The sequence below is a fragment of the Pagrus pagrus genome, assembly GCF_965226575.1.
Source record: "Pagrus pagrus genome assembly, chromosome: 7".
Classification (NCBI taxonomy): Eukaryota; Metazoa; Chordata; class Actinopteri; order Spariformes; family Sparidae; genus Pagrus; species Pagrus pagrus.
In genome coordinates this window covers 18,990,537-19,005,027 of record NC_140191.1, presented here as the reverse complement: position 1 = coordinate 19,005,027, position 14,491 = coordinate 18,990,537, and the positions used below count along the sequence as shown (strand labels likewise).

At 40.5% G+C, this 14,491-nt stretch overlaps 1 protein-coding gene across 2 annotated transcripts in view; it reads right to left on the bottom strand.

The window, feature by feature from the left end:
* col14a1a (collagen, type XIV, alpha 1a) overlaps positions 1-14,491 on the bottom strand; it is a 133,478-nt gene that overhangs the window by 81,948 nt on the left and 37,039 nt on the right. For both annotated transcript variants that reach the window (XM_084357692.1, XM_084357691.1), the window contains exons 6-19: positions 11,507-11,662; positions 11,242-11,361; positions 10,910-11,074; positions 10,567-10,731; positions 9,836-9,987; positions 7,838-7,967; positions 7,346-7,491; positions 7,059-7,188; positions 6,732-6,871; positions 6,108-6,234; positions 4,596-4,735; positions 2,358-2,490; positions 1,856-1,891; positions 120-262 (exon numbers count right to left, since the gene is read on the bottom strand). In XM_084357692.1, the coding sequence (XP_084213818.1) occupies positions 120-262; positions 1,856-1,891; positions 2,358-2,490; positions 4,596-4,735; positions 6,108-6,234; positions 6,732-6,871; positions 7,059-7,188; positions 7,346-7,491; positions 7,838-7,967; positions 9,836-9,987; positions 10,567-10,731; positions 10,910-11,074; positions 11,242-11,361; positions 11,507-11,662 (1,883 nt within the window). The remainder of the gene's footprint in view (positions 1-119; positions 263-1,855; positions 1,892-2,357; positions 2,491-4,595; positions 4,736-6,107; positions 6,235-6,731; positions 6,872-7,058; positions 7,189-7,345; positions 7,492-7,837; positions 7,968-9,835; positions 9,988-10,566; positions 10,732-10,909; positions 11,075-11,241; positions 11,362-11,506; positions 11,663-14,491) is intronic.

Here is a 14,491-nt window from a genome sequence, read left to right as displayed (position 1 = left end):
GGGCTTCAGTGCCTAGAGTGGCTGTGTCCTCTGAGAAGGGAGACCTTAGAAACTAATCTAAAAAAAAAGCTGTACTTAATTGTTTGTAAATGATTTTGCTCACAACTCGATCAACTCACAGATTCCTCTTTGTGGTCACCACTGAGGCCGCTGTAGGTGACCCTGTAGCTCTCCACGTTGGGGTCGTCCAGCTCCCACGATGCCTCCAAGCTCTCGGTGGTCTCGTCACTCAGCTGAAGGTTCCTCACAGCCTGACGTGCCACTGTCACACCACATCACAGACGACAGTTATCGTACGGAGTTACTGTAGGATTTCTGTATCACAAACTGTCACGAAATCTTGACTTGAGCTACATTTTCTCCACGCTTTTAATGTGGTTGGGTAAATGATGGATTAGAAAAGTGTCAGTCAAAATGCCAGTATGCTGAAAGAAAATCATAACGGCTACTGTCAGAGTGCCAACATGCTCAGACAGCTGTGACGTGCTGGATGATAAAGTCGGCCCAGATGGAACATTTTTAGCTGCGACCTGCAGCTCTGGTCGCTCTCACTGTTAGCTGTCAGTCCACAAAAATTTTGGCATAGAGGACACACACCTCTGTGTGTGTGTTCACCCCTCTCATAACTCATGAACTATTCGTAGTACACTCTTTTTAGAGTCATCATTGAAATCAGCATTGTTCCTTTTTTAATGCTCTTTCTCCTACAATTGGTCCATCCATTCATTGGTCCACAAAGCTGTGTCCAACCCATCGCAATGACACATTTCTATGGATGAGGCTCAAATGTGCCATGTGCATGAGCCTTGTGCATGTGAAAGCAATGTACCTGCCCGTGCCTGCTTGCAGCTATAATCTCAGGGAACACTACTTGGGGTTTGAGTGTTTTTGTTTGTCCTTTGTTTCATCAGTCTCGATAACCGTTTTAAAACAAGCAGACATGTTTTAAAGTCTATGCAGTCCTGAGTGGGTGAAAATCAGTGTGAGGGCCTCCATACATAATGCAGCCTGAAACTACAAGCGTTGATTTTTAAAAGCTGAGGCGACTAGCTCCCTTTCAGTCGCCCACTTTTGTGAGACCACAAGTTGTGATTTTCACACCAGCACTTAAAAGTTTCAAACAAAGCAGATGTGCTATTTAAAAGTCGCTAGGATAGCGAGTGGGGACTTGAGTAAAGAAGATGTGTTGCTTTTTAAGTTTTTAGAGCCGTGAGAGGAGAAGCGGCTCTGACTCGATTAGTGATGGTAGCCGGCTCCTCATACAAAACACTTGGTAAACACACTTATAAAAACACAAAAGATATTCCCAATGTTTTTCATAAGATGCATCCTGCTTGAAAATGTTATCGGAGTTGAAGTTTTGCATACATCAGCCTTAGTCAGAACAGACAGTATGAAGCTGTCTAAGCCCTCAGTAATTCTGGTTTTGCTTCCTGAAACTAAATGAGCAACAAAGACCAAAACTCAGCTACAGGAACTTGCTAGAATTGAGGTTGCACTCTGGCAACATCAACATGCACTGGCAACTAATAGAGCTTTTCAAATTCTGATGGCAGTAGACTTTTTAGACAGATGCTTTGGCTTAAATCATGATTAAAATTGGCCAGTCTCTCTGCCAGGATAGTTTTTAAGAGCAAGTACCGCTTGAACTTAGCCTGGGAAAAACTATTTACAGGTTTTAACCTCACGGACATTAAGAATAACTTCATTTCATGGCACATCAGGGTTGGTGTTTAACTAATGACATACTGTTTCACATTCATCTTCCATAAAGATGAAATTCAGCTATTAGACTGTTCACATTTGCATTATTGAGAGGGCGATGCTACACAAAAGTAATTTAGACACTTCTTACCTGTGGTTGTGGTAGCAATCGTTGTTGTCTCGGTCACTGGGGAAATACAGAGAGCATAAATCAGATAATTGGATAGAAACTCTCACCAACAACTCTCTGTATCAATAACTAAGGTAATTAGACAGAAATACATAAGAAGTCATTGATGGGAAAATAGATTTTCTTCTTCTGAGAAAAGCTGTGACAAACAAATCAATGCAAATAGACTCACGCAGAGCTCCGCTTTGAACTCAGAGATGCTAATTTTATGATCCAAAAAGCATGTGTGATTCGACTAGTCTGTTATTCTCAGCAGACAATGGCACTTCAATGGGGGAGGTTAGTTAGGTCTCAGGCTAATTTCAACATCAGCGCGGCGAGGGGATATTAATTCATGAAATTATGCTTGTCTCTTCTTCTTCTATCTCATCTCTGGAAAAGTTTTTAGATTTAGATTTTTGTCAAGTTTTGTTTTGATTAGATCAGTAACACAACAGCCATCGAACAGTGGATTGTCACTTACATGTGGTCTCTATAACAGAGATGGTGTCACTCTCCGATTCATCTTTGAATACGGCCGTCAACATGACTTCGTACTCAGTAGAAGGACTCAGACCCATCAGGATGTATCTGTTATCACTTCCACTCAGGACCACCTACAGAAGAGAAACACACAGTCTCATTTGACTTCCAACGATATCTTCTTCCCAAAAAAATCTACTTCTCAAGGATGTTGGCTGATATATCCAAAGCTGTCAAGCATGTGCTTCTGCTGTTTCATAACCTGTTTTATAACCTGTTTTTTTTGGACGAAAACTAAACAACATTTTGCAGGACAGATGTCAGTTAATCTTCATTATGTCACAATTTCATCCAGTTTTAATCTGAGCTTCGAACAAGGATAATATCACAAGTAAAGACCTCTATATTACAAACTGAACCAGCCCACAAACATTTTGTCATGTTGTGTTTCACGTTAAGTCACCTTCCTCTGTTTTGTATTCATCAGTTGTCACTAAATTCACTGGAGGAAAATAAATAAGGAGACTTTCCGACGTTACGCTCAAGATGTGATAAAAATCTGGGCATTAACCAACAGTCTGACAAGATTATTTATACTTTAAGTGCAACACCAGATTTCCAGAACCAAGCTCATCACAGAGTTTTAGTGCAAAAAGCTGCTAAAAACATGAAATGACAAAACGCCTCAGCGCTCACACTTTCAGTCATGAAAACAGCAGGAAATGGTGGGCATATTTTAAGAAGCTGGTGTCTGTAAAAACAATGGGGCTTTGGTTGTAATACTGTGTTGAATAAATTATGAATTTACAAGTTCATTTAATCATCAAGTACGCAGCATTTAAATCTACTTTGTTAGGTTAAACAAAATTCAATGTCAATAAGGCGAGCCTAAGAACCAAAAATGATCATCACGCTTTTACTAATTCAGAAACGTGTGGTTTTCCCTAAATACAGCAAAACAGCAAAGCCAGTTGGATCAACTACCGCTATGGGACTCCAAAACGACCAGTATAATTTGTACGACACAGACCCCAAGGTAAACACAAAGAGGTCATCAAAAGTACAGCTTGCTTCCACGGAGAGCAACACTGCAATTGGAATTTACTGCAGATGACTCAATAACCATATTATGTGCAGGAATGTGTTGCTTTGCCGAGCCCTTTGAGGCGCAGTTACATGCAAATTTTACCAATGGGGCCGACCATTTGAGCATTCGCAGAAGCAAGTGCATCTTTAGTGCTTCATTTGCTCTCTTTTCTTTGAACATATCCATGCATTTTATCAGGTATATTTCCATATTTTAAAGCACTGCTCTGTGCGGTTTCTGCCAGATTAAATAGCCGAGTCAATCAGATATTTTTAGTGAGTAACAAAGAGCACGAAAAGACCCAAAACCTGCATTCAAAAGGGTGTCAGAGTGGCAGTAAAACAAATGAATCCAAACACAACAGCATGACGCACCAAAGGGATCAACAGTGATATAATTTACTCTTCTTGTGGATCTCTAGATTGTCATAAAGTTTTAATCTGGGTAATCTCTCACTCTGTTTGTGTATCTGTGTCTGTGTGGCGGTGTGATTGTATTATGTTTAATCTCCGCTCAGATATAACAATACAGAGCAGTCGGCAGAGGATGTAAATGTGTGTTTGTCTATGGACATGTCTAGCATATGTGGGTGAGACACAGAGAAAAGCTGCTTGTATCCCTTTCTCTATGCTGGCGGAATTACCAGCCCACCTCTCCAACTCCCCAGAGTGTTATTTTCAGCTCTGATGGCTCTCAGCAAAACACACAATGATACGCACACACACTCACACAACATGCTCACACACAAACACGCTCTTACAGACCTAAGGGCTCTATCGCTGCCGCCCAGCTGTCTCTAAACCCCAGATCATGGTAATAAAACATCGAAGCCATTAATTTCTAGATTTATTCAGCCTTTATTTATACTCAGCCATGCTAGGGGCTTTACCAGCTACCACTGTAGTTAAGCTTATATGAAGTCTATAGAGTACAGACTCTCTATCTGGCCACATGGAGTGCAGCCACTTCTTCCTGTGGAGATAATAAGTGGACCCCAGGCAATATCCGAAAGTCAAGAGTCCATGCAGGTTATTCATCTTTTGATGCTGAACAATACATTTGTGTAAACATTGTCATGTTTCTTCTTTTATGCATATGAAAGTTGTTGTTGGTGAAAACTGTCTTGAACGACCGTATTTTATTGGAACTGACCTCCTTTGTGTCGCCGCCTGTGAACGGTGCCCATGAGAGTCTGTAGAGGCCGATGTCACTGGCTGAGTGATCCCAGCTGACCTGGAAGCTGTCGGTGCTGACGTCGTGTGAGCGCAGATTCAAAGGACCGGGAACTGGAGCTGAGTGATAGACAGAGCATTTACATTTTTTGCTTTTTCAGTTTTCTTTTACCTTAATTTTCAACTGCAGACTGCACTTTTTTTTTTTTTATAATGTGATTTTCCTTTATGTTTCTGTGGTATTTACACAGCGTCTTACACTGGATTTTCCTCCCACTAAGAAGAACAGGCTCTGCATTTGCTGTGACAGGGAGAGAACTGACCAAAGGAAGCTTGGCAGGCACTCCGACTGCACTGTATGATGCAACTTCCATGGAAATGTTGCATGAAACATTTAAAAAAACATTTACCTTTTAAATGCCAACTTTATTTTCAATTTTCATTGCACAACAATGCAAAAAGGTAGTATGGTCATAGCTATACCACAAGCTAGCGTTAGTTTTGAACATGGTACAATCACTGACCTGGACTTGCCCTGACTGCAGGAGGCGTTCATTTATTTTTAACTTTAAACTGTTTGTTGAGCAATCATCTTAACTTACAACAACACTCTTGTGCCACAGCATGTTGGTGTGAATTCCCACCATTTCCCACTCCTCCACTCAAAAACCTTTAAAGTGCTAACACATTTGTGTAACTTCATGAGGACCCTTTCTAAAACCTGCTCCACTGAACAGAGTTTGCCGGGAGATAAATAAAAATCAACACAGCCCTTCAAAGTGAGTAGTTTAATAGCTGCTTGCCAGAAATACATTTCTTTCATCTTACTCAGCACTGGAGCCCAACTGCTTGTTGCTTAAAGGGATATTCCTACAAATCAATATCTGTTAGCATGACTGAATAGAAAGGGACAGTGAAATGACCTTTTAATGTGACTGGGCTATTATGCCGAGGTGTAAATGAGATGGGCAGGCCGCCAAAATAGCAGCAAGGACCAGTAGGGGTAATAAAATTCAGCACTGTTTGGAGAGAAATGGTTTGCCTTCTAATGGTATTGATACGACAATTTTTCAGGAAATTGAGATGCAATTGTCCTCAGCAGAGATGGAATAACACCACTGTGGAAGACAAATTGGACTATAATAAAAAACAAATGAACAAATGTACTTGATAACATCTACATTTGCCTAGGGTTTGAATTCAGGGTTTTGCAATGAGTTCCAGAAATGAACTGACAAAATAACTACTGTATGCTTTCCAGGACTAGAACGATCAGTGTTTTCCATTAATTAATGAGACTCTGGCGGCCCGCCATAGTCTGAGTTGCCGCAGCATAGTCTCATATTGGTCCAAAAATGTTTTTTTACTTGTCATTATAGCGCTGAAGACCTCCAATGCTTTGTGCCATTGTCCAAATAATCGATAAAATATCATGATAAAACTTGTGATTTAACCTTTTAATCCTTACAGTCAAAAGGCAAAAGTTTCTTACTGGTAGTGAATCCATCTGTGAGCGGCTCCGATTGGCCTACGTCATACAGGGCAAAGATGGCCACCGAGTACTCCATCAGAGACGTCAAATCACTGAGGTCATAGGAGGTCACATCTCCCACCTCCACCTGCACAACACACACAGACACATGACATTCAAACAAGAAGAGTTATAGCTTTAAAAAAAATAGAATACTTCAGTCAGTCAGCTGAAAAGGCCAGGAAACGACTAAAATGTGTTATTTGTTATTTTCCTCTATATATGGATCTTTTTTAACTTACTACTTAAGTACATTTATCACAAAAAAAAATATTTTCGATACTTTATTACCTTTAATATCAAACACTTTAACTCAAGCGCCTGTGGAATTGTAGTATCTGTTCATTTTCCAAGATGATTTATATCAATGCTCAATACTCATTCTTGTCTGACCTTTTCATACCAAGAGGAGCAATCCCTTCAATTAATCTCCAGTGTGTCCCATCCTTCCATCCCCTTTTTTTTTACACTTTTTATTATCTCTTCTTATCCAGACACAGATGCTCACAGATTAAAAACGCTGTCACATATAATTTCATGTAAGAATTTTGTCTTGAAATCCTGTAGTTGCACATGTCTACACACCTCCTCTGTGACTAATCCGTCTGTCTTCACCCACATGATGCGGTAGCCTTTAACTCCTCTGGGCGCGGGGGCCCAGCTGATGTGGGCGGAGTTGTGAGTGATGTCAGAGAACTGGAGGTTGCTGGGAGGGCTCAGTGGTACTGAGAGGAAAGAGAGTGAGAGAGAGTGAGTGTTTGTTTGTACGCTCTTGTGCTTCTCGCTTTGAAAGACCCAGTTTGATTTTTTTGTTGTTTAAATCTAGGCTATGGTTGGGATTGAGGCTCAGAATGAGGGCCCTCAAAAGGATGGAAGGTAAAAAAAATTGTAGTGTGCATGCACAATACTCACATGTCATTTCCTGGTTTGTAATAGGGTCACCTGCTTCCTCCCCATACATGGCATAAACAGTGACGGTATATTCAGTGTGAGGGCTCAACCCATCCAAATCGAACTCTGTCACTGCATCTGATAACCTGACCTGCAGACAAACACACACAAACACACACATTGCAGCATTTAAAACAAAACTTTCATTCTCTGCCAAGTAGCTGTTTAAAACTATGAATCCAACACGCATATATCCATTGAATATATCTTTTTTGTCCTTTTTTTTCTCTTTATCATCCTTTCAATACCTCCTTCTCGTCCGAGACCCCAGCATCTGAAAGTGGTGCGTACAGCAGCATGTAGCCAGAGGCTCCCTCCACACTGTCCCATCTTGCTTTCATGGTGCTGTGAGTCACATCTAACAGCTGGAGGCCCGTCACTGTGGGGAGGGCCACTTCATACACACACACACACACACGACCACACACAGGCAAACATAAAGCATGGCTCAATCAAGGAGGAATCATAATAATAAACCAAGTCTTTTCAATTGGTCTAGATGCGGGTGAGTTTTATACATTGTTATAATATCACAACACACAGTGTTGGCAGGATATGGTGGAAGTTAAAAAAACCTTATCCTTGTATTATGAGTGCATCATTGTCAATATGTCTGGCTTGGCTGTCAGACTTTCAAGCCATAGTTATTAACTGGTGATCTCAGATGTTGACTGAAGCATTGGAGCGAGGTTTTGTAAGTGCATTTCTGCGCGTGTGTTTGTGTGTAAGAATAAACTTACGGGTCGTTTCTGATCCTCTCAGAGCTTCACTTGCCTCGTTTGCGTACACAGCAAACACAGCCAGCTGGTACTCCGTGAGAGAGCTGAGATGCTCTAACACCACTGAAGTCTCACTGCCGTCCACTACAGCCTGGGGTGCAGGAAAAGAAGCAGGGAGGGAGTGAGAGGGGAGGTGAGGTGAAAAATTGATGGAAGGGACAGAAAGGGTGCCGAAATGGATGAGGGAAGAGGGAGGGAAGGGTCGGGGGACAGAGAATGGCAATGAAAATGGAAAGTGGGGCAATAAATGGGGGAAGATGAAAATGACAAATGGAGGAGAAGAATGAGGAAGGAAGGCAGAGCAGGAAAGAGAGATCGAAAGAGAATGGCAGAGGAGGGGAAAAACACAATCGATTTATTGAATGGGATATAGCACAAATGCCCAAAGCAAAATAGTATTTTTTCATTCTGATCTGAATGGATGACAGTTGTGATACAGATTAGGTCCAGGACGAGCCAGCTGGAAAGGTCTCCTCACATGCGGCTCCAGACCATCTGGTCCCTGTAAACTCAGCTAAGCAAAAGATTTAATGGTTTCTGTGGTCAAATGTTCTGGAAAAATCAAGCAGGTGCCTGGATCAGCCAGAGTATCATTTCTAGTGAGCCCTCATTACCTGTATGGATGTTCATGGGAGTTGTGAATGGAGGGATGAGAGGGAGAAGTATGGATGAATGATACCAGCAGCGTCTCAGGGAAAAACTGAGCTCAATCCATACACCTGCCCCGAAGACCTCAGATACAGTGAGTCCCATCAGAGTAGTAAATATGATGGAACAGAACAGAGCGTACCCCCGCCTTAACCTACCTCTGAGCTCTTACAGCACAGAGTCACTGCTTGAAATGACATGGATATTTCCTAATTGTATCAGGGGTGGAAGTACGTTTACTCCTATTACAGTAATCAAAAAAAGTATTTTTTGTGTGCTTCAATATTTATTTTTTCTTTTGACTTAAACTGGCAATAGAAACATTTTTGGCTTTAACTTATCATTCTGGAGTAAACACTGATTGCACATTGTAATGGCTGTAGACAAATGATACCATCTGCTTATAGAATGGTTCTCTATGAGCCTCACTTTCACTGTGCTATTCAGTCTGCCACCAGGCTGGATTTTTCCCAGAAAAATTAGGGTAGCATTACAGCACAAATGATGCGCATCTGCCATTGTGCAACCAAAACGGGAAGAGGCATTGTTTTCCCCGGTCACTATCCCAAGGTAACTGTGAAACAACCGCAAAAGAAAAAGAACCCCGCTGATGGAGGAGGCCAAGACGGTGAAGAGTGATAGGACCCGAGGTAAAATAAGGGTGCATGAACGGGCATTCACTCAATCTAGAGTGCTGGTGTTTTGTCAAAGTCTGTTGCCCTGTTGATACGTGTCACCCCTTACACATACTTAATAATACAACTGGGTGTTTGCTTTTCCTAGCAGTGAGATTGGGATTTCTAGGTTAAACTGGGATTCTCATGTTTGTTTTTTATTCTGAAAAGTACTCGGGGTGCTAGAGGTAGTTGCAAATGCAGGAGGGCTAACACTGCAGGGTTGAAAAGTTGTCTACTTTTGCTTTAAGTAGTTTTTACAACAAGTATTGTAGTATAAAATTAAGGCTGACATCATTATGGGTTAATGGAAGCATTATTGTAAAAAAAATAAATAAATAAATAAATAAATAAATGAGCATGCTTAGTGAGACAAAATCAAACACACCTATAATGGTGCAAGACCTCTTAGGGGCGTACCTGGTTTGGCTAAATGCTAAACACTGAAATGTATTTATGTCTTATACTTGTACTTTTACAAGAGAACAAAATTGTAGTAATTCCATCTCTGAATTTTGTGATAAAGTGACGCTTTTGTTTATACTGGTCTCAGCTTTTCCCAATTAAACTTGTTAAAAATACCTTTTCATTACTGTGAAAACCATCGTGTTCTCAGCAAAAAACAAAATATATGTACCTCCTGTGGTTCTCCTCCCGCTACAGGGTAATAAACCACTCTGTATCTCTCTACGTTTCCGGGGGCGTTGCTCCATGACACCCGAAAGCTGCGGGCCGTCACTTCTGATGTCAACAGGTCAAGTGGTGCCCCAATGGCCTCTGGTATATGTTCTGGAAAAAATAAATAAAAACAGACAAAACGGGAAATGTAACAGATTGCATCAAATAACAATAATTTACTCCCAGTGAGGGACTTTTAACTAGAAAAACTCACGCTCAGAGGATCATAGAAGGAGATAGTGTTGAAATATAATAAAAACACATTAGACTGGATTTATGATGGCCCTTTAAAGACATCCACCTTCTTGTTTTTTTCCATCCTGCATCTTTATATCCACAGAAACTTATAAGAGGAAAGACTGAGAAATAGAAGCAGAATGAAGAACGAAGACAATGAGCCCTAAAAAACCCACCATTTCATAACTGGATATTATTTCTATTTGGCTGCTATATGACACCGCCCTCACAAAGGAGAAACTGTGCATTAATTCCAACCATTTATGGTCATTCAAGCTTTATCTAAATATACAGGGAATGATGCACAATAACAAAGGCTATTTAGTCACTTTGGCCACTGTTATATTATAAACAGCTTAAGTAATCATTGTTAATGTGCTCAATATGGTTGCTATGTCTATGTGATTTCTCTTAAATGTAAGCACATTAAACTCTGTCTCATTGCCTGCTTACTCTGCTTGATCTCCTTGTCTTGCTGCTCCACTTGTTCACACACTGTTCTGGTCAGTCCCTCCACTATTGAGCTCATGATGTTGAAGTCAGCCACGTTGTAGACGTGAGTGTTGGCTGGCTCTGAGGCGATGGAGAGCAACTCGTTCTCATCTGCATTCTTCACACCTGGGAAAGTAAGGGCAAATATGTGATTATTGGAATAACATTTAGAGACAAAACATCTCCATATAAATGCATTAGAGTACAGTAGGAAATGTTGTTTTAACTAATTGTGATACACATGGGACTCCTCCTGAGAGTTCATCTCTTCACCATGAGGTTGGTTGTGTGTGTCCATTCTCACCGATAGCAAACAGCTCAACACCAGCATTTCGCAGGCTCTCTGCAGGTGGAATGACATCATCCTGGGACTTCCCGTCCGTGATGAGGATCCCAATCTTGGGTATACCAACCCGTGAGCCCGATTCAGGCCTGAAACAGTTCTCCAAGATATAAGTCAACGCAAGGCCTGGAGAGACAAGGAGAGAGAGAAACAAAAGGAGGGAAGAGGAAGGAAGACATAATCAGGGGGAGGAGGGTAGATGAGAGGATAAAGAAAAGGAGACAAAGATTTAAAAAACACTTAATTACAGGCTAATATTAAAAAAGTTAGGCATCATCAGTAGGATCCAGCACCTGTGAGAGTGTTTCCTCCTTTGTAGGGTAAGTTCTTGACAGCATCGATGACGGTATCTTTAGTGGAGAAAGAATTCAGATGCCACTCTATCCTTGGATCACCACTGTACTGAGCCAGACCTGGAAACACATCAACGCATACACAATTTGTCATTTGTCTATATCATTCACTCAAACTCTGGCTCATACCATAGCCAATGAGTCAAATATTGGTCAGAATATTGTATTGGTTGCATGTCTGAAGACGGGAATAGCAGGGACCCACCTATCCTCGTCTTATCGATGCCAACATCAAAGGCATTGACAAGGTTTTCCAAGAACATGCGGACCAGCCGGAAGTTGAGGCGACCAATACTCCAGGAACCATCCACCAGGATCACGATGTCTGCAATGGCCTCAGTGCGGCACACAAACTGATCCACTAAAAGAAGCAGAGAAGAGATTCCGAATTTATTTCAGCCACGGACAGACAGACGGATAAAAAGCCGGATAAATAGGTAACTGAAAAGATACCTCCCATTGAAAACAAAATGCTTTTACTAGTCAAAACTCAGAAAACACAATAATTTCACACCTCCAGTCTGCAAGTTTCATGTTGTCTTTATTGTACAGAAGAACCAAAAAAAGCCAGAAACAGAACTCAGAACATCAAACAGACAAATAACGTTTTCTTTTCATACATTACAATGACACAAACACACAATCTAAACCTTAGTCACTCACACAAACTCAAACACATATGCTGGCTCTCTTCTCCTTATCTGGTTCTAAAGACATGTACCATATATCATGTGAAAATTGCATCTTGAGAGCCATCTTCGTACTCATTTTTTCCCCCGGTATCTCTCCAAACCTCCTCCTCTTGGACAACTCTATAGACAAATTATTAGGACACTGACTCACTCTTCATTTGAATTTTAAAGGAGAAATCTCACACGACACCTCCCACCTGACAGTAACAGTGAGTACACAGTACACACACACACACACACACACACACACACACACACACACACACACACACACACACACACACGTTTGTTAGTTCATTTATCATTATTCTGTAACTGCTTATCTTGTCATCCTGCCTTGTATCATTCCCTATAGATGAATACATCCACTTAACGTTGCATCATAAATCTAATTTCTGTCAACAAAAGCAATAGTGAATAGTCCAAAAGATGCTGATAAGGTTGCTGACGAACGGAAATGTGAATTATTCATTTGCATTTTGTTCACAAAAGTACATTTAAAGGATTCAGATAAAGATTGCAGAGTGGAGTGATACCTTAAGAGTCAACGTAGATAATCAATCCGCTGCTAGCTAATCCAATCAATCCAAACTGAAAGCAATGGGGACTATTTTTTTAACATCCCTATTATGACAGCAGCGTCAAAGGTTCTCACTGTGCTCCAACAACAGATGTTAGTTTAGTGGCTCAGGTGCATACTGGGTAATTGCAATGCCCTGGGTTAGTCCCAAGACCTTTTGTTATAATCTTGTCTCCCTTGTGTTCTCCTCTCTGTACACTGCCAACTATCAAAGGTAAAATAAAGCAAAATAAGATGAGCTGCTATTTGCTGGCAAGAGGAGAATTTATTGTATTTAAGGAGGTAATTTACTTAAAAATATATATAAGCAACACTGTACCGCCGATGCTATTTGTTCTTACATCTCTGGCCAACACTATCTCAAGATTTAAATTCATAAAAGACACTGTGTAATAATAAGACATGCAGGTATTCGTTTCAAGAAGTGATTTTCCAGACAGAGCCTTCTGTCAGCTGTCTGTGTCTGTCTGACTGTTTGAACCATCCATCTGCTACAGACGGCAGACGGAGGAAAAAAGAGAAGACAACAAGGTCGTAAGAGATGGCTGATGACAATCTTTGGTTTGCAAATGCATAATAAAAATGATTATGCTATTATCCAACACTCATCAGATAGACGAGAAGAGAAGAGAAGAGAAGAGAAGAGAAGAGAAGAGAAGTTGTAGCTTCGTATGACAGTTTCAGCAAAATGTCAAAAGGCTGACAGGCCAAAGAGTGAAACGGTGGTTCTTTGTAGCGTTTTCTTTCTCATGAAACAAACAAGCATGGCCTTTACAGAAAATCTAAGGTTAAAGAATAAAAAGAAAGGACCATAAACTAAGCACCGGAAAGGCTCCTTTAAAAGCGATAGAAGACTCACACAAAGACACAGTTCAACTGAGGAGGCTTTCTATAATAAAATGTGAGAGACATTCAAAGAGGGTGTTAGTATCTATAGTAACTGCTGTTGACACTGTGGGTAAATAGAGAGATGAGGGTGTTTATGTTTAAGAAAGAAAGAGTCAAAGGGGGAGAGTGAGGTACTGTGCCATGGCATAAGTCACCAAGACAGACGAAGGACATGGTAAACAGAGGATTAGAGGGTCGTAATTACATCTGATTACAGCTCGCTGACCATTCCCTAGCTTATTGTTGGCAGGGTGGGGAGAATGTCCTCCAGCCAGGCATGACACTGGTGTTTTACATCTGAACCATCAATCATGGTTGCCCCTCTCCTTAACATTATCCCTGCTGACGTCTGTAAACAGTTTAGTCTGATTTCAAGGGTCATTTTTCCTCGGAGGCCTCATTTGCTGGCATTTATTATAATATAGTTTGTGAAACAACTTGCCAACAGAAGATAATCCATCTCAGTTAACATGAAACCTTGAGTCAAAATTGAGTTTTAATGTTATTTCACTGTGCCAAGGTTGACGTGCTTCATATCACTGTGTGTATTACATCATGCTCAATTTTCTGTCAGTCACCTGACAGGACAGAGGACTTGAAATATCTGCTTTATAATTGAAATATTTTCCATACTTTAATGTATTTTTGTATTCTTTCTTTGTTAACTGGATAGTTCATTTCAAGCAACAGTGGATTTAATTGAAGGTTTGTGTTAGGTAATGAAATACTAACAAGTAAAAGGGATTTGACATAAAGAAACTTTTATGTGATCAAGAAACTTGGAAAAAAAAAAAAAACTTATCATTTAACTCGTCTCATATAATAGAATTAATCTCATATGCTAATTACTTTCAAATGTTCTGGTTGCATTTGGTCTAGTTATGATATATTGTAAGTGTTTACTGTACAAAGAAGATATTTAAACATTACTTAACTATAACAGGTTGCACCACACAAAGAAGGTGCTGTGTAGAGATTAAATCTTACTAAAATGTACACATAGTAAGTAAGTAGTTGACTGACAGAACTA